The sequence below is a fragment of the Ziziphus jujuba genome, chromosome 6 (assembly GCF_031755915.1).
Source record: "Ziziphus jujuba cultivar Dongzao chromosome 6, ASM3175591v1".
In the NCBI taxonomy this organism is placed as follows: Eukaryota; Viridiplantae; Streptophyta; class Magnoliopsida; order Rosales; family Rhamnaceae; genus Ziziphus; species Ziziphus jujuba.
Window position 1 is genome coordinate 13407403 of NC_083384.1, and position 19521 is coordinate 13426923.

At 32.6% G+C, this 19521-nt stretch overlaps 3 protein-coding genes across 3 annotated transcripts; all 3 read right to left on the reverse strand.

Moving 5' to 3' along the window:
* Positions 1 to 1320: 1320 nt before the first annotated feature.
* On the reverse strand, positions 1321 to 4009 carry LOC107430555 (laccase-17-like). The gene is made up of 6 exons (XM_016041400.4): positions 3797 to 4009; positions 3502 to 3653; positions 3165 to 3409; positions 2934 to 3062; positions 1881 to 2843; positions 1321 to 1681 (listed from the first exon to the last, which is right to left on the reverse strand). The coding sequence occupies exons 1-6, from the start codon at positions 3929 to 3931 to the stop codon at positions 1551 to 1553; spliced, it is 1755 nt and encodes a 584-aa protein (XP_015896886.2). The 5' UTR covers positions 3932 to 4009; the 3' UTR covers positions 1321 to 1550.
* Positions 4010 to 10568: 6559 nt separating this feature from the next.
* On the reverse strand, positions 10569 to 13223 carry LOC125423966 (laccase-17). Its single transcript, XM_048480004.2, has 6 exons — positions 13045 to 13223; positions 12749 to 12900; positions 12413 to 12657; positions 12192 to 12320; positions 11138 to 12103; positions 10569 to 10891 (listed from the first exon to the last, which is right to left on the reverse strand). Exons 1-6 carry the CDS (start codon positions 13177 to 13179, stop codon positions 10761 to 10763), a joined length of 1758 nt encoding a protein of 585 aa, XP_048335961.2. The 5' UTR covers positions 13180 to 13223; the 3' UTR covers positions 10569 to 10760.
* A 1507-nt stretch (positions 13224 to 14730) lies between these two features.
* On the reverse strand, positions 14731 to 18719 carry LOC107430512 (laccase-17). The gene is made up of 6 exons (XM_048464347.2): positions 18535 to 18719; positions 18245 to 18396; positions 17730 to 17974; positions 17460 to 17588; positions 15668 to 16639; positions 14731 to 15148 (listed from the first exon to the last, which is right to left on the reverse strand). The coding sequence occupies exons 1-6, from the start codon at positions 18649 to 18651 to the stop codon at positions 15018 to 15020; spliced, it is 1746 nt and encodes a 581-aa protein (XP_048320304.2). The 5' UTR covers positions 18652 to 18719; the 3' UTR covers positions 14731 to 15017.
* Positions 18720 to 19521: the final 802 nt, after the last annotated feature.

A 19521-nucleotide genomic window follows, 5' to 3' on the forward strand; every position in this document is an offset into this window, starting at 1 on the left:
CTGGACAATAAACCAGATAATAATTCATAAGTAAACTACAAGAAAGTCACAATTTAAAGCACCAAAGGCATTATCATTTCCCATTTGCATAATCACAATTCACAAAAATGCATCACATATTCACAATATTATCAGTAGAAACTTAAAAACACAAATTCCTGAATAAATTCAAGTATCACAGAAATTTTTTAACAAATTGTTAGCGAGTTTTGGTCAAATGCGCCAAATATTCACACGGACATAATTTTTAAAAAAATTAAATAAATAAACCCCATGCTGATCTTTAAAAAGTTAACCCATTCAATAGAAAAACCCAAATCATAGATTAGAGACTGAGAAGACAAAAATAAGAAAAACTCAAAGAGATTCGAAGCTCAAGCCCCAAATTGAAGAAAAACTTGCCTGAAATAGCTTTTTGGTGAGTCAAAGCTCAGAGATGTTCGCAGGTTTTCCTGATTGCTAGTGAAAGACTCCCGTGTCCGTTGGCTGTGAGGTTGGGTCAGTGTTCATGGATGTGGTGGCTAAAGCCCAAATGGGTGTCTGCCTGGTTCAAGTGCGTATCGCAATGAGTTCTTCGGGTTTTTTTTTTTTCCCATATGCGGCTTCTATAGTTTTATTTTTCATTTTCTCACACTATCGATTAATTACAGGTTAGTAGGAGATTATTAGTTGCTAATATATATATATATATATATGTTTGTTCCCGAGGACCCTTGTATCTTCTCCAACAACAAATTTAACATTTCCTCCATCTAAATTGCACGGTATATAATAAAAATTATTTTATATCAATCACACACTTTATAAAGGTAATTTTCAAAACTTTAGAGATTAAACTGTGGTTAGTGTAATTACATACACTATATATATTGTAGCGTTAATATATATATTTTTTTCTATATTAGAAAATGGGAATTTAAGCTCAAATTTATTATTTAAAGAAATAATAATTTTTGCCTGTAGATTTTCCTATAAGAACCATGGTATACTATAATGTATATATTGCAATTAGTGCACTTGCAAGCTATATTTAATATATTTATTTTATTTAAATACTGTTATTATTATTTTTAAAATATTGTATTTTAACAATTAGCCGGATACGGAATTTCCAATAAAACGTTACTCAATATGAATTGATATGAGGATAAAAATAAAAAATAAAATAAAATAAAATAAAAAACGAAGGGTCAAAATCTAAGCAATACTACTTCAATGCAATTTTTTTTGGTAATACTATTTCAGTGCAATTTGATCCTTTCTACATACTAATAATAATATTTATCTTTTCATATAGAAAAATGAGGATATTATTAGATGGAATACAAAATTGAATCCCCACTTATTTTTGCTTTGATAAAGTGGGTAAATAATACTACAACAATTGTTGGGGGCTAATGACCTATAAATCCTTCTCTGTGGCCCTCTTTTCGGCAATCACAGTCACAAAGATACTCCGGAAAGAATCAAAAAAGTAACAAAGATATGTGAAAGGAAAATTGGTTTTTAGTAAAACAATTAGAGCAACCCACGAAGGTTAATTGTGGGATTTAACATTTGGGAAGATCAGACGGTGGAGGAAGTAGCTTTTGATTGGCCTTCTTTCCATCTAATACAACCCACGCCATCTTCAGGCCCCAACTGGTGTGTACTTCCAAGTGGCAGTGCATGAACCAAACACCTATTTACACAATTAAAAGTGCAAGACAAAGAAACAAAATTAGAGCTATAAATTAAAAGTTGAGTGTCTATTATATATATAATATGGTTTTAATTTTAATGGGTATGGTCAAATTATTTTTGTTCCCTCTCCCCAGTTAAAATTGGCACATATTCTACGGTATTTATGTAATTGATATAAAACCCATATATGTGCTCACCTGGATTGTCAGCACGGAACCGTAAGGCAACCCATCCTCCGGATGGCACCCCAATGGTGTTCCTTTCAGCGGGATCGAAAAGATTGTATTTAGTTGGATCCTGTTTTGGATCAAAGTTACCAAAACCCATACCAACCACAAAAAAATTGAAGCCGTGGAGGTGAAGTGGGTGGCTCTCTGCCCCAATAATGCTAGTGTCCTGCAAAACCAACTCAACTGTAGCATTGAATGGCAAAGCCGCCACTTTAGTCCCATTGCTCACCAAAGTGTTGTTGGGTGGAGTGCCTGTGTAGTTAAATTTGAACGGTGGGTTGGTGGGAAAATCCGTTGTGAAAACTCCCTTGGACCGTTTCAAGAAATGGGCCTGAAGAAGAGCTATATTGGGCTGGACAAAGCTCACATTATTAATGGACGCCACAAGTCTGGTGTTGTTTGGGCCTGGACAGTTTTGGTTCGTCAAGCACGAAGTGGTTCCCAACCCAACTGTGAAAAAGAAGTTCTTATCAACGGTTTGTGGAACATTTGCCGGGAATTTTGAATTGGCCAAGCTACGGATTTTCTGGTTATATTTAAAGGAGAACGATGTGTCGTTGAGCTTGGGTAGCACTGGTTTCAGAAGAGGGAGCTTCTTGTTGTTGTTGCTTGTGACTGAAGTTTTCTCGTATTCGAGAAGTCCGGTGGTGGTGGAGTTGTCGAAAGCGGCGGGGCCAGAGACATAAGGCCTAGCTGCAATGAGGAATGTGGCATTTGGGGTTTTAGATTTGGTTTTGAGAAGGACATTGGTGGTCTGTCCTGGAGTGATTAGAACTGTTTGTGTTTTGAAAGGCTTAACGTAGACCGCGTCGGCTTCAACGACAGTGAGAGTGTGATTGGCTATACTGAAGAAGAGCTCGTCGTTCAGTGCGGCATTGATCAAACGGAGGAGATAAGTTTTACCTGCCTTTACCTTGAGCTTGAATGTATCTGGCAATGGAAATTAAATATATCAACCACGATGTTCCCAATTCATAAATTGGGAATTTTATGAATTTTCTTATATATAAAGATTAGTACCTTTGGCTGAGCAATTATACAAAGGTCCAGGAAGACCATTAATGGTATAGGCATCGGAAACATTTGGTGCTGACCCTGTTTGCATGGCCTGGTTGATGACAGTCTCTGTATCTGCTTTCCACCATTCACCTGCAATTTTTCAGACAAAATTCTCATTATTTAGTTTATAAAAATCTTCCAAATGATTCTATAACTTGTCTATATATATAAGTATGTATTGTTATGAGTTACCAAAAATGATTAGAACTTCTTTGAATGGTTGAGGAAATGGATAAGGAACACGTTTCTTTGGGAGGATGACAATAGGTCCATAGAGAGTTGCTCTGAGCCATGAAATGTGGGCATGCCAAAACAATGTGCCTCTTTGGCCAGTAATTGTATAGTTGTAGACATAGCTCTGTCCTGTCTGAATTGGGCACTGTGTGATATAAGCAGGTCCATCTGCCCACCCACTTCTAAGTTGCCTAATTCCATGCCTATTCTCCAAATTCATACCCCAACATTAATAAATGTTCAAGCAAACTAAGAATTACTAGCAAAATAATTAATGGAACAGACGAGTCTTTACCAATGGAGGGTGATATTGTTTTGTACTTGGTTGACCACTTTAATTAAGAGCCGGTCACCTTCTCTTGCTATGATTCTTGGCCCTGGAAATTTTCCATTAACAGTCACAATGCTCTTTGTTTGGCACAATCTCGTCACATTTTGTAACTTAATCTGCACAAAATATATATATATATATATATATATATATATATCAATGGAAAGAACAAAAAGACATTTTGTGGGAACTGCAATGTCTGTATCACTTACTCTTTTTTTTTTTTTTTTTTTTTGAATGAAAGGCATTAAAAACTTACATTGAACTTGTAGTGCCTGGTAATTCCTGAATGCTTTGCTGCTTCAACCTCTGGGTTTGTCCAATACAGTGAACAAAATAGAACAAGGATGATAGACTTGAAGAAGGCTGGTGATGAAAGAATTCTGGAACCCATCTCAGTTTTTTCTCTGTAGAACTTGAATGAAATTGATATTTTCCTGGAAACTATAGAAGTTCTCTTTTTGGATGATGAGTAAGTGTGGTAGTGAGATGGTTTATATAGAAAGAAGAAATGGGAAGCTAAACTAGGGTTTGGTTGATTAGATGAATGGGAATGATATTAGCTAGGTTGGAAACAACTTTTGTCTTCATCAACAAATTGTGAGTTCGATGAAACCAGATGAGTTGCTGGTTAAACTTTATTTTAGAGTGTTATTGAAGCCAGATTATAGTATCTAATAAATAGTTTTCTAACGGTATCATTGAAAATTAAGTTCCTGAAAATTGCCCTTATGGAAAGGTGACCACTAGGAAAATGCTAAACTTTTAAGGTCAGGATCGGCAGACTTGGGCCTGTTTTGGTGATTTATGATAGTCGGTCAATGGTCATTGTTTATTATACATATGGCATTTAGAGGATAGTCGGTCAATGGTCATTGTTCATTACACATATGGCATTTAGAGACTCTAAAATTTTACAAGTTATGATCAAAAGCTTTTTTTTTTTTTGTTTTTTTTCCTATCATGTTAATTCTTTTTCCTCTTTTTTTTTTTTTTTTTTTTTGATATACCATAAAATTGGAGGAGGGGAGAAATTTTTTTTTTTTTTTATCTTTCATTATTATTATTTTTAAATTCACCTCTCATCAATCTAAAATCTATGATAACATGAGTGGTCATTGTTATTCGAATTGTTTGTAAAATTACTTTTTATTATGTTATAGTTTGAGGAGGACATTTCTATCAAATTAATTTTGATTACTTTAATAAGTTTTTGAGTAAAATAAAAAGTTAAAAATTAAGCTGACTTTTGCGTAGGAAAGGGATTGATTTAAGAGTAAAATGAGGGGAAAAAAAAAAAAAAAAAAGGGCATGGTTGCCTGGTAGCCTTCAGGCTCCTACCGTTGATACTTGGTAATCAAGGAAATAAAGGAATAGGATCAAACTAACTTGTTAGCTGTTGGTTTTTTATTTGTTTTTGGGGGTTAGAGAGGGGGCTATAGCCCAGAAAGAAAAGCCTACACTCTAAGGAAGGGAAGTCTTCTTTCCCATAAAATCCTCAAACAACACCTGCAGAACCTCTCAAGCAGCTTTCTCAAGTATTTAACTCCCAAATCATTAGTAAAATTCAAATTGGCCATTTTATTAGCAACTCTGTTACACTCTCTATGAGGCATGAAGCAAAACCAACTCCCACTGCTTGGCAATAAAAAATCCGCACTCATTTATCAGCTCAGAAAGAGGATGAAAACAATCCACACCTTCTTGCTTCACCCAATTAAGAACAACCAAGCAATCCATTTGGAAAATAAAGAATTTTTTAATTCCCACCTTCCAACTTAGATTCATAACATAATAAAAGACATTACTCGAGGTTTTACCCAAAGAAACCATAAAAAAACCAGCCACCCATAAACCAGAACAGTTCTTATCATACCTCCAGAACCAACAGCGCCAAAACTCTGTTTACAATAGCCATCTGTATTTAGATTAACCCACCCATTTGCTGGAGATTCCCAATTTAAAAATTTTGAAACTGTGGGATTCATGGTGCCTTTACAAAAGTTGTCCATCATATCTCTACTATATTCAGAATTATAATTCTAGCATTTTCAGGAAAGATTAATTGCTTAGAAAATAGAGAATTACATCTTCCACTTCCAAATGGACCAGCAACAAATAACAAAAATATGCTTCCATATACATATATATATATATATATACTAGGATTTGGTTTTGGGATTGAACATTGATTCTCTGGAGCTGTGGGTGGAAGGAGTTTTTCTATGTGGTAGATATGGGGTGCAGAGAGAGCGAAGATTTGAGAGGGAGATGGCCATGGAAGAGAAAGTGAATTTGTTCTCATCGGCTCTGTAAATTAGGGACCTGAAGAAGGTTGTTTCAGTAAATTCGACGCAGTGAACGATTTTCTACACTGGCGAGGTTTGGAGCCTCGGCCTCCTCCAAACTGCGTCAATGACGAAGCGTTTACCAGCTGCACTTCGGCGCGGTTATTCTTCTTTTATTTATTTTTTTTCTCTTTTTCCTCTGTTCTCCTTTTTTTTTTTTTTTGGCGTTCCAATCGGATTTTTTTTTTGTCCCCTGATCAATTTCTTGTTAATTACCAAGTAATTATTTTGTATACGAAAAATTTTCAAATTTTTAATTGAGCAAAACTTTTTCTACACATTAAGAAAATATATATTTATGAAATTATTAAGGTGGAAAAAAAAAAAAGGGTTGCACATTATTGATTGGAGATTCATTAGTGTTTTGCTCAATCAAAAATTGTAGGAAAATTTCGTTTAATTTATATTATTTGATAGACATTATCAGATGTGGTTAAATGAATAGGATCATTTCTTGATTAGTAAATGGTTGGTTGATACTCACACTCAAATATGTTTGAGGAGGTTAAGAAAATCAATGAAAGGAAATAATGGAAATCATAGCTTATACAGTTTGAAGTGCTTTAGTATTCAATAATTCTAGTATAATTATTTCTTCTTTCTTTGTATTGCTAACGTATTACAGAGTACATTCATAAGTGAATTGTAAATGGAAAAATACACGCTAATTCCAATTCATAAACAACAATAATACAGGACAGCATGTTAAGCTGAGATAACGGAAAATTTATTGGTAAAATATATATATATATATATATATATATATATATTGATGGCACAAAATCAACACTATTAATGATAAAACACTACAAGGGAAGAATTGGTTCTAACCGTCTGGAAACAATCATCACAAAAAAAGGAGCTGATAAAATCAAACAGAACCATACAAAAGATGGAATGATGATCTGCAATAGTAACAAAGAAGAAACAATACCACAAAAGAGGCTAATATTGCCCATAACTCTAGCATAACGTGAATTGGGATGATAATATATCACAATAGCATAAATATGCAAAATTGTGATGAAAATTAACATAGTTACAAAATTTGTATCAAAAGGAGAGATAGCTTTTGAATTGAACTTGAGTTGAAGGAGGACAAGCAAGATACTATATGAAATATGAAGATCTGATGTGATACCATAATGGCATTCTCCTCTAGCTGCCTGATCATAAAAAATATGAATATTTTTAGAATAAATAAACAAAATACACACATGAATAATTAGTGGCAATTAAAAAACTCAAATAGCAAGTATAGCGTCTAACCGTGCTAATGTTAAAAAACTCCTTACTAATGTAAAAAAACTCCCCATTTTATAAGAGGATAGAAATTTTATGATAGGATAGAGATTTTAAGTAAGGTTTATTTATAGCACTGTTTCTTACAATATATTTTACCTAACATTATAATATTATATTACTTTCGGATTATTATAATATTACTTTCGGATTCGTTTATAATTTCATGAGGTCCTGTCACATTATAATATTATATTACCTACTTTAGTATATTTCATTCGTTTATAATTTCATGAGGTCCTGTCACTCCTTTAGTATAATTTCATGAGGTTCTATAGTTCACATAATTTCATGAGGTCCTGTAGTTCACATTATAATATTATATTACCTACTTTACTATAATTCATTCGTCCTGTAGTTCACATTATAATATTATATTACCTACTTTAGTATATTTCATTCGTTTATAATTTCATGAGGTCCTGTCACTCCTTTAGTATAATTTCATTTACTAATTTCTATAGTTTCACATAATTTCATAAGGTCCTGTAGTTCACATTTATAATTTCATGAGGTCCTGTCACTCCTTTAGTATAATTTCATTTACTAATTTCTATAATTTCACATAATTTTATGAGGTCCTGTAGTTCACATTATAATATTATATTACCTACTTTACTATATTTCATTCATCCTGTAGTTCACATTATAATATTATATTATCGTTTATAATTTCATGAGGTCCTGTCACTCCTTTAGTACAATTTCATTTACTAATTTCTGCAGTTCACATTATTTTATGAGGTCCTGTAGTATATTTCATGAGATTCTGTCCTGTCACTCCTTTAGTATAATTTCATTTACTAATTTCTGTAGTTGATATAATTTCATGAGGTCCTGTAGTATATTTCATGAGATAATTTTATGAGGTCCTGTCACTCCTTTAGTATAATTTCATTTACTAATTTCTGTAGTTTCACATAATTTCATGAGGTCCTGTAGTTCACATTTATAATTTCATGAGGTCCTGTCACTCCTTTAGTATAATTTCATTTACTAATTTCTATAGTTTCACATAATTTCATGAGCTCCTGTAGTTCACATTATAATATTATATTACCTACTTTAGTATATTTCATTCGCCCTGTAGTTCACATTATAATATTATATTATCGTTTATAATTTCATGAGGTCCTGTCACTCTTTTAGTACAATTTCATTTACTAATTTCTGTAGTTCACATAATTTCATGAGGTCCTGTAGTATATTTCATGAGATCCTGTCCTGTCACTCCTTTAGTATAATTTCATTTACTAATTTCTGTAGTTGACATAATTTCATGAGGTCCTGTAGTATATTTTATGAGATCTTGTCCTGTCACTCTTTTAGTATAATTTCATTTACTAATTTCTGTAGTTGACATAATTTCATGAGGTCCTGTAGTATATTTCATGAGATCCTGTCCTTTAGTATAATTTCATGAGGTCCTGTAGTTTCATTTATTAATTTCTGCACTCCTTTAGTATAATTTCATTTAATCCTGTCCTTTACTATAATTTCATGAGGTCCTGTAGTTTCATTTACTAATTTCTGCACTCTTTTAGTATAAAATTTCATTTCATTTACTAATTTCTGTAGTTGACATAATTTCATGAGGTCCTGTAGTATATTTCATGAGATCCTATCCTTTAGTATAATTTCATGAGGTCCTGTAGTTTCATTTACTAATTTCTGCACTCCTTTAGTATAATTTCATTTAATCCTGTCCTTTAGTATAATTTCATGAGGTCCTGTAGTTTCATTTACTAATTTCTGCACTCCTTTAGTATAAAATTTCATGAGGTCCTGTAGTATATTTCATGAGATCCTGTCCTTTAGTATATTAAAATTTCATTTCATTTACTAATTTCTGTAGTTGACATAATTTCATGAGGTCCTGTAGTATATTTCATGAGATCCTGTCCTTTAGTATATTAAAATTTCATTTCATTTACTAATTTCTGTAGTTGACATAATTTCATGAGGTCCCGTAGTTTCATTTACTAATTTCTGTAGTTGACATAATTTCATGAGGTTCTGTAGTATATTTCATGAGATCCTGTCCTTTAGTATATTAAAATTTCATTTCATTTACTAATTTCTGTAGTTGACATAATTTCATGAGATCCTGTAGTATATTTCATGAGATCATGTCTCCTGTAGTATATTTCATGAGATCCTATCCTTTAGTATAATTTCATGAGGTCCTGTAGTTTCATTTGTAGTTTCATTTACTAATTTCTGTAGTTGACATAATTTCATGAGGTTCTGTAGTATATTTCATGTAGTTTCATTTGTAGTTTCATTTACTAATTTCTGTAGTTGACATAATTTCATGAGGTTCTGTAGTATATTTCATGAGATCCTGTCCTTTAGTATAATTTCATGAGGTCCTGTAGTTTCATTTGTAGTTTCATTTACTAATTTCTGTAGTTGACATAATTTCATGAGGTTCTGTAGTATATTTCATGAGATCCTGTCCTTTAGTATAATTTCATGAGGTCCTGTAGTTTCATTTGTAGTTTCATTTACTAATCTTGTAGTATATTTCATGAGATCTTGTCCTTTAGTATATTTCATGAGGTCCTATCACATGAGCCTAGGCCATGAGATCCTGTCACATGAGCCTGGGCAAGCTTGCATTTTTAGAAAGTTACTTTATATTTTTTTTTTGCTTGAGGTTTCCTTATATCTTTATACCATTTTACTTTTGTGTTATACTAATGTTACTGCAAGTTATATTAATTCTCAACAAAGCACGTTAATTTACCATGTGGCATTAATCTGTAGCAATCAATTAAAAGCCTTGGATATTACCAAAAAAAAAATAAATAAATAAATAAAAGTTTGGGTGATTAATATTAGTTAGAACAATGTGTAATAAAACTTCCTATCCTTGCATATTATATGGTCAATATAATTCTCGCGATATACTTTTATTATATTTATCAAAGAAAAAGAAATATAGATATAGCTTTATTATATATATTGATATGTTCCGTACTTATTTGGCTAATCAACACAATATTCGATATTTATTTTCATATAATTTTAGCAATATGAATAATCACAAGTTTATAGGAGATTATTAGTTGCATATATATGCTTGTTCCCGAGGACCCTTACATCTCCATAGACAAGTTTACACGCTATACTATGAACATTATTCATTTTATTTCATTCACACATTTTAGTAAGATTATTTTTGAATATTTGAATTATTATTAAAAAAAAAAGGCAATGAATTTTAGCAATAGGCTGTTTTGCAAAGACCACACTGTAATGTATAAATTGTAAAATGTTAATTTTTCTTTTTCACAATTATCAAAAACTAATAATAATATTTTTTTCTTTCATATAAAAAAGGAAGATATTGTTACATAGAATAAAAAATTGGATCCCCACTCCTTTTGCTTTCATAAAGTGGGGTAAATAATAGTAGGACAACCGATGGGGCTAACGACCTACAAGTCCTTCTCTGTGGCCCTCTTTTGGGCAATCACAGTAATAAGGATATGACCCCCTAAAAATAAAAAAATAATTTTTTTTTTAATAAAAATAATCAGACCAATCCATGTGGGAAATTTGTGAGATTTAACATTTGGGAAGATCAGACGGTGGAGGAAGCAGCTTTTGATTGGGCTTTTTTCCGTCTAATACAACCCACGCCATCTTCAAGCCCCAACTTGTGTGTACTTCCAGATGGCAGTGCATGAACCAAACGCCTATTTACTCAATTCAAGTCCAAGACAAAGAAACAAAATTAGATCTATAAATTTAAAAAAAAAAAAGAAAAAAGAAAAGTACAAGTTCTATTACATAAAGCACAGCTTTATCAAAGAAAACAAAATTATGGCTTTAAATTTTAATGATATAGTCAAATTATTTTTATTCTCTCCCTCCAATCAAAATTGCCACATGTTATAAGATATTTATATAATTACATAAAACTCGTATATATATATTCTCACCTGGATTGTCAGCACGGAACCGTAAAGCAACCCAACCACCGGATGGGACGCCGACAGTGTTCCTCTCAGCGGGATCGACAAGGTTGTATTTGGTCGGATCCTTTTTGGGGTCAAAGTTACCGAAGCCCATGCCAACAACAAAGAAATTGAAGCCGTGGAGATGAAGAGGGTGGCTCTCGGCGCCAATAATGCTAGTGTCCTGCAAAACCAACTCCACAGCACTATTGAAAGGCAAAACCACCACTTTAGTCCCATTGCTCACTTGAGTGTTGTTCCGCGGAGTGCCCGTGTAGTTGAATTTGAACGGTGGGTTGGTGGGAAAATCGGTTGTGAAAACTCCCTTGGACCGTTTGAAAAAATGGGCCTGAAGAAGAGCTATATTGGGCTGGACAAAGCTCACATTATTAATGGACGCCACAAGCCTTGTGTTGTTTGGGCCTGAACATGTTTGGTTCTGGGAGCACGAAGTCGTTCCCAACCCAACTGTGAAAAAGAAGTTTTTATTAACGGTTTGCGGGACATTTGCCGGGAATTTTGAATTGGCCAAGCTACGGATTTTCTGGTTATATTTGAAGGAGAACGACGTGTCGTTGAGCTTGGGTAGCACTGGTTTCAGAACAGGGAGCTTCTTGTTGGTGCTTGTGGTTGTAACTGCAGTTTTCTCGTATTCGAGAAGTCCGGTGGTGGTGGAGTTGTCGAAAGCAGCAGGGCCAGAGACATAAGGCCTAGCTGCAATGAGGAATGTGGCATTTGGGGTTTTAGATTTGGTTCTGAGAAGGACATTGGTGGTCTGTCCTGGAGTGAGTAGAACTGTTTGTGTTTTGAAAGGTTTAATGTAAACTGCGTCGGCTTCAACGACAGTGAGTGTGTGATTGGCTATGCTGAAGAAGAGCTCGTCGTTCAGTGCGGCATTGATTAAACGAAGCAGATAAGTTTTCCCTGGCTTCACTTTGAGCCTGTATGTATCTGCATGGAAATTAAATATATGAACCATGATCTTCCCAATTCATAAATTGGGAATTTTATGAATTTTCTTATATATAAAGATTAGTACCTTTGGCCGAGCAATTGTACAAAGGTCCAGGAAGACCGTTGATGGTATAGGCATCGGAGACATTTGGTGCTGACCCAGTTTGCATGGCCTGGTTGATGACAGTCTCCGTATCTGCTTTCCACCATTCACCTGCAAATTTTCAGACAAAATTCTCATGATTTAGTTTATATAAATCTTCAGAAAGATATCATATATAAATTTTATATATAATTATGAAATACCAAAAATGATTGGAACTTCTTTGAATGGTTGAGGAAATGGATAAGGAACATGTTTGTTTGGAAGGATGACAATAGGTCCATAAAGAGTTGCTCTAAGCCATGAAATGTGGGCATGCCAGAACAATGTGCCTCTTTGGCCAGTAATTGTATAGTTATAGACATAGCTCTGTCCTGTCTGAATTGGGCACTGTGTGATATAAGCAGGTCCATCTGCCCACCCACTCCTTAGTTGCCTGATTCCATGCCTGTTCTCCAATTCGATACCCAAACATTGGTAATTGTTCATGGAAACTAAGAATTACTAGCAAAATAATTAATGGAACAACGTGTCTTTACCAATGGAGCGTGATATTGTTTCGTACATGGTTGACCACCTTAATTAGGAGCCGGTCACCTTCTCTTGCTATGATTCTTGGCCCTGGAAATTTTCCATTAACAGTGACAATGCTTTTTGTTTGGCATAGTCTTGTGATATTTTGTAACTTAATCTGCACAAAAATATATATATATCAATGAAAAAAAAAAAAAAAAAAAAAAAAAAAAAAAAAAGAAGAACACAGACAGTTTATGGGAAATGCAGTGTATATATCACTTTTCGTTTTTCTGGTGAAAGAAAGCCATTAAAAACTTACGTCAAACTTGTAGTTCCTGGTAATTCCCGAATGTTTTGCTGCTTCAACCTCTGGGATTGTCCAAAACAGTGTATAAAATAGAACAAGTATGATAGACTTGAAGAAGGCAGGTGATGAAAAAATTCTGGAACCCATCTCTGTTTTTTCTCTGCAGAAGTTGATTGAGATGTCTACTACAGAATTTCTCTCTTTGGATGATGAGAAAGGGTGGTAGTGAGATAGTTTATATAGGAAGAAGATCTGGGAGGCTAAACTTGGGTTTGGTTTATTAGGTGAATGGCAACGAGATTTGCTAGATTGGAGACAACCTCTGTCTTCATCAACAAATTGAGAGTTCGATGAAACCAGATAAACTGCTGGTTGAGCTTTACTTTAAAGTGTTATTGAAGCCAGATTATAATATCTATATTATATAGTTTTCTAACGGTATCACTGAAAATTAAGTTCCTGATATTGCCCTTATGGAACGGTGACCATTAGGAAAGTGCTAAACTTTAAGGTCAGGATCGGCAAAGATTTGGGTCCTTTTGTCCTCTTTTGGTGATTTATGGCATTTGGTCAATGGTCATTGTTTATGATTCGTAATGCAGTTAGAGACTCCGAAAATTTTCAAGTTATGATCACAAACATTTTCTTTTCTGTTATGTTATTTGTTTATTTTTTTATTTTTTTATATACCATAAAATTGGAGGAAGGAAGAGTGCTTTTCAAGCTCAAGGCCTTATTCTAGTATCCAAGAACCAGCACTATGATCATATTATTGCCATTTGAGCTGTTTTAAAAGGATTTTTCATTATAGTTTGATGAGGGCATTTCTGTCAAACTAATTTTTATTAATTCATAAATTATTAGAGTAAAATAAATATTAAGCAATTTGCCTGATTTGGGTGTAGGAAACGGAATTTCTTTTTTATTTTATTTTTTTTATTTTATAGTAATTGGTGTAGGAAAGGGATTGATTTAAGAGTAAAATGGGAAAAAACAGAGCATGGTTGCCTAGTAGCCTTCAGGCTCCTACCGTTGATACTTGGTAATAAAGGAAATTAAACTAACTTGTTAGATGTCGGTTGCTCCTTCACACTATTATTCTAACAGCTTTTGATGTTAACAAGTTTATTTCTTAATTTTATTTCGTAGCCAATAGAACCCTTTCTTCAAAAAAAGTCTAAAATGTCAAATTTAATAGCTTGAGAAAATAAATCCCATAATGGATAAAATAGTTTTACAAAAGCAAAATATATAAACTAAGAGGAATTGAATGCCATTACAACATGTAGATTGGATAGCTAAATAACCTTCAAATGATGTTTTAGAAGGTCGTTGAATTGTGTGGAATAGGTGGTTAAATTGGTTTCGTGGTGTACGAATCATTTGAATGACAGGAAATAAGATGAAATTGTAATTTATTTATTTCTAAATAATACACTTAATAAATATTAGTGTGCCGTAAGGTTCGATCACATCCCATAGACAATCTAAAACATGTTTGTGCTCTCTTTCGTAATGCCTCTTGGCCCGGCCCATGGAATCTATAACTATACATATGGCTGTACATATCATCATCAACCTCCAATAAATCGTTGCATACAAATCATTTGGTGTATTTATGTAACATCAAACGAGCTATTACATATATGTTGGTTTTAAATTGTTTGGTTAAAAAAAAAATAAAATAAAATAAATGAATGCGTTGAATCCTTCTACCCATTTACTGTTTGTTTACTATTTTTCATCTCTTATTTATAAATTACATACAACAACAAAACAATTCTTCAATAGATACAAATATAAATAAAAATAAATAGGCCGCAGCTCCATCACTAAAAAAAGCCCAAAAGTCTACTTGGCAGTTCTGTCTCACCTATATATGTGGCTAAATACACTACCTTAAAAATTATATGCACCATAAATAGATTAGATGTATATAATGTTGTACGGGGTGTATATAAAACGATCCAAAACAAATCATAATTCTAACATTTGGGAAGATCGGCTGGCGGAGGAGGTAGCTTCTGGCTTTGCAGCTTTCCATCTAAAACAATCCAAGTCATTCTCAAACCCAGGGATATATGGATCTCATAGTGGCAATGCATTAACCATACCCCTGTTCATACACACATTAATAATATATTATACATTTATATATATATATATATATAAAGTCATATTAACGAATAACAGGGAACAACTACTGAGACAACTTAATTCAGTACTCTTATAAGTTATATATTATAATATATGTTATAATAATACCTGCTTTGGGCAGAGAGCCAAGTTGATTAATTTTTTTAAAGTTCGTTTTTCAATTCAATATAATAATAAAACATTTAGATTAATATATATATATATATATATATAACAATGATTCTAGATTCACTAAATTATTAACCAAATTTTTAAATATCAAATGACTTGGCATTTTGTTATTGGACTTATCTTCTATTATTTTAGATTATTATTTATTTGTCAACCATTAATAAAATGATATAATTTGTGTAACTAAAATTTGGTAAACAAATTTGAACCTATAAAATTGTAATATATTATATATAAAATTACTTGCAATAATTGCAATAAGCTATAATAATTTCTTAAAAAACGAAATAATTCATAGTCGATTCACCTGGATTATCGGCCAAAAATCGAACTGCAATCCAACCACCAGTAGGCACACCCACAGTATTCCGTTCAATCGGGTCTTGAAGATTAAAATTTTTTGGGTCATTCTTCGGGTCATAGTTCCCAAAACCTTGTCCAACAACAAAGACGTTAAATCCATGAAGATGGAGAGGGTGATTCTCAAGCCCAAGAATGCTAGTATCCTGCATCACAAGCTCAACACTAGTATTAAATGGAAGAACAACAGATTTGGTCGCATTCATAACCATTGTGTTATTTGGTGGTGTTCCTGTATAATCAAAAGGAATTAGAGGTTTGCTTGGAAAATCTGTGGTGTAAACACCCTTTGACTTTCTATAGAAATAGGCTTGGAGTAGAGCTGTGGTTGGAAGATTAATAAAGGATATGTTATTCACAGTAGCAGTCAATTTTGTTCCATTTGGTCCTAAACATGTTTGGTTCTTTGGACAAGGGTTGGTTCCGAGCCCAACTGTCAAAAAGAAGCGCTTGTCAACTTTGAGAGGGACTCTAGCCGGGTATTTCTTGTTTGCCAAGCTACGTAGTTTGCTTGTGTAATCGGTTGCAGAGGAAGTGTCATTAATTTGGGGAAGAACCGGTTTTAAGAGTGGAAGCATCTTTGCTGAAATTTTATTTTTCATGGAGGGTGGTGGTTCGTATTGGAGGATGGCAGCTCCCGTGGAGTTGTCGATGGTGGATGGACCATTTTGATATGCTCTAGCAGACATGAGAAATTTGGCACCAGGGAAGTAGGGTTTGGTTTCGAGAAGAATGTTTGTAGTTTGTCCAGGGGCTATGAGAATGGTACGAGTATTGAAAGGTTTAACATAAACGGCATCAACTTCAACTACTCTCATTGTGTGATTTGCAATGCTAAAAAATAGCTCCTCATTGACTACAGCATTGATCAAACGGAGAAGGTAAGTACTCTTAGGTTTCACCTTTAGCTTGAAAGTTTCTGTCCATAGAAAAACCAAGTAAAATGGAATTAGATTTTTCATCACATATATTTGTTAAAATATATGTAGATCCTGTCTTTAGTGTCTATTTTGGAGTGATTTTAAAATATCTCAATCATTTCCAAAAATATAAAAATATTTTCTATAATATTTAGCCAAAAAAAACAAAAAAGTGAAATTACTTTTTGGTATTTTATTCTATAAAAATAATTTATTAAATGACTCTTAGAAAAAGCAACAATTCATTAAATCTCAAAAAATCATTTTCTAAAAGAGGAGTGATTCTTAGAAGTACCCTCAGAGACTTGATGAAAATTCATTGACATGCCTGAAGTTTGAAAAATTATTACTTATATCCTTGGAGTTAATTTTTGAGTAAATTCATGTATGAAAACTCTCTTTTAGCCTTTAATTTCAAAATAAATAATTAAACTTTATTTTATAATCTTTTTATATAATAAATATTAAAAATTATAATTTAGTTATCATTTTTTAATTTATTGTTTATTATTATATAAATGATACTTATAGTAAATAATAATTTTTAATGTATACTATTGTAAAATAAATGATGAAATAATAACATAATATTTATTTTGACATATAAGATAAAATAGACTTTCAATAAATTAATTTTATTAAAAATCAACTTTTAGGATGGTAAATGTTAATTTTCAAAACTTCAAGAGTGTTAATGAATTTTTATCATATTTCAAATTTTCCAAAAATAAATTACATAAAAGGCACATTCTACATGTGAATGAAGGGTATTAAAGTAAAAAAAAAAAAATTGATTGTATTATTACATAAATATAATACCTTTAGAAGAACAATTATAAAGTGGCCCAGGAAACCCATTAATAGTATAGGCATCAGACACATTTGGGTTTCCACCATTTTGAAGGGACTGACTTAGAATTTCCTCAGGATCTGCATTGAACCACTCTCCTGCATGTAGTTTCAAAGCAAGTTGTACTTAAATTTACACATCAGCAATTTTCAACCATATATATACAAAATGCATTTACAACTGCTAAATTAAAATTGAACAAGCTTAAGCTACATAAATCACAAGGCGTAGAATATTACCAAAAATGATGATGACTTCCTTGTAAGGCTTGGGAAAAGGATAAGGTACTCCACGCTTGGGCAAAATGACTAATGGACCATAGATGGTGGCTCTTAACCATGAAAAATGGGCATGCCAAAATAGTGTGCCTCTTTGCCTTGTTACCGTGAAGTTGTACACAAAGCTCTTCCCAATCTGTATGGGACATTGAGTTATGTATGCTGGTCCATCAGCCCACCCACTTTGCAGCTGTCGAACTCCATGCCTGTTTTTCAAAAGGAAAACAAAAACATAACTTTACAACGTAAAATTTTATCAAAATATTAGGACCCATGTATTTTTTTGGCATGTATAATAACTTGTTAATTTTGTACCAAGTAGCATATTGTCACTAAGAATTAATTAATCATATATCATTGTTATTCAAAGCATTATTAATATGCATATATATATATATATATATATCCAATCTAAAAGGAAACAAAATTGGGCATATGTATCTAGAAATTAAGTCTCAAATGTGAAAGATGTGCACCAGTGAATAGAGATATTGTATTTGGCATGGTTAACTACTTCAATAAGGAGTCGATCACCCTCTCTACAAACAATTGTGGGTCCTGGAAATTTTCCATTGACAGTCACCATAGATCTTGTGTGGCAGAGTCGCGTCACGTTTTGCATGACGATCTATTAACGAAACGTTTCCACAAACATAGAAATAAAGAAGGAAAAAAAAAAAAAAAGTTAATTTTCCATATGCATAGCTATTACAAATTTTTCAGAGAACTACGGAACTAAAAATGCATAATGGATGTAATGCATTACGTTGAATTTGTGCTTTCTGGTTTTGCATTCTGCAATATGAGAGAGAAGACATAAGGATATGAATGAGAAGAGCAGAACTCCAGAGAATGTTGCTGAAGAAAAAAGAGAAGCACCCATATCTGTTTGTGTTTTTGCCTGTGTGATACGAAATGTGAGAAAGCTAGCAAACCAGGTTGAAAGACTCACACTGAACTCTTAAAAATCTCAGTATTGTATATATATATATATATATATATAAACTTAGAAATGGACATTGTTATAGGTTACTTGATGAATAAAGTTTCATAATTTTGTTTAAAAGCAAGGGTTTTCTAGATGAAGAAGTTTTAGTTCCGGAACAATTATAGAGTGTTGTCAAAGATAAACCTTTTTTTTTTTTGGGGGGGGGGGTCGAATAAGACAAACATTTTGCATTTAAAAATTTCTCTTTTGTCATGAAAACATGATAAGATCTCCAAAAAGTGGGGTAAATCCGAATTGTGCATGCAAATGAGGGACGCTCGCGGTATGTCCATATATTGTAGTTGTTGAGATAATTAGATATTCATATTAAACTTTTTTTTAAAAAAATTTAAATTTTTAGAATCAATGATAAATTAATATAATATGAGAATTTAAAATCTTAGATAACTAGATAAATTAATATAATATGAGAATTTAAAATCTTAGATAACTAGGTATTTATCCTAATACTACCAATACCAACACTTGTAAAGATAATTTAATAATTTTATGCATCAACTAGATTACAAATTTTCTTCTTCTTTTTTTCAAAAAGGAAAATCAAAGAATGCCCTCAATCTTGTCCTTGTATTGTTAATTTTCTTATTTTTCAAACAAAATAAAATATTTTTGTAGATGGATAGTGGAAAATTTATTTGCAAAAGAATGTTAATTAACATGGTTTACAAGCACAAATGCTTGAATTAATCCAGAAAATTAAGCTGTAAATTAATTTTTTACTTGAATTAATCCACAAATGTTGGT

Bases quoted from the DNA above. Each gene is read 5' to 3' on its own strand.
- LOC107430512 (XM_048464347.2), bottom strand. From the start codon at position 18,651: ATGGGTGCTTCTCTTTTTTCTTCAGCAACATTCTCTGGAGTTCTGCTC. The intron at 17,589-17,729 runs GTAATATTCTAC...AACTACATGCAG, and splicing joins GGAAGTCATCATCATTTTTG to GAGAGTGGTTCAATGCAGAT. The intron at 15,149-15,667 runs GTGAATCGACTA...GTGTATGAACAG, and splicing joins ATTTTTGGCCGATAATCCAG to GGGTATGGTTAATGCATTGC.
- LOC125423966 (XM_048480004.2), bottom strand. From the start codon at position 13,179: ATGGGTTCCAGAATTTTTTCATCACCTGCCTTCTTCAAGTCTATCATA. The intron at 12,658-12,748 runs GTAAAGACACGT...ATTGGAGAACAG, and splicing joins AACAATATCACGCTCCATTG to GCATGGAATCAGGCAACTAA. The intron at 12,104-12,191 runs GTACTAATCTTT...ATTTCCATGCAG, and splicing joins GTACAATTGCTCGGCCAAAG to ATACATACAGGCTCAAAGTG.
- LOC107430555 (XM_016041400.4), bottom strand. From the start codon at position 3,931: ATGGGTTCCAGAATTCTTTCATCACCAGCCTTCTTCAAGTCTATCATC. The intron at 3,654-3,796 runs GTAAGTTTTTAA...TATTTTGTGCAG, and splicing joins CCAGGCACTACAAGTTCAAT to ATTAAGTTACAAAATGTGAC. The intron at 3,410-3,501 runs GTAAAGACTCGT...TTTGGAGAATAG, and splicing joins AACAATATCACCCTCCATTG to GCATGGAATTAGGCAACTTA.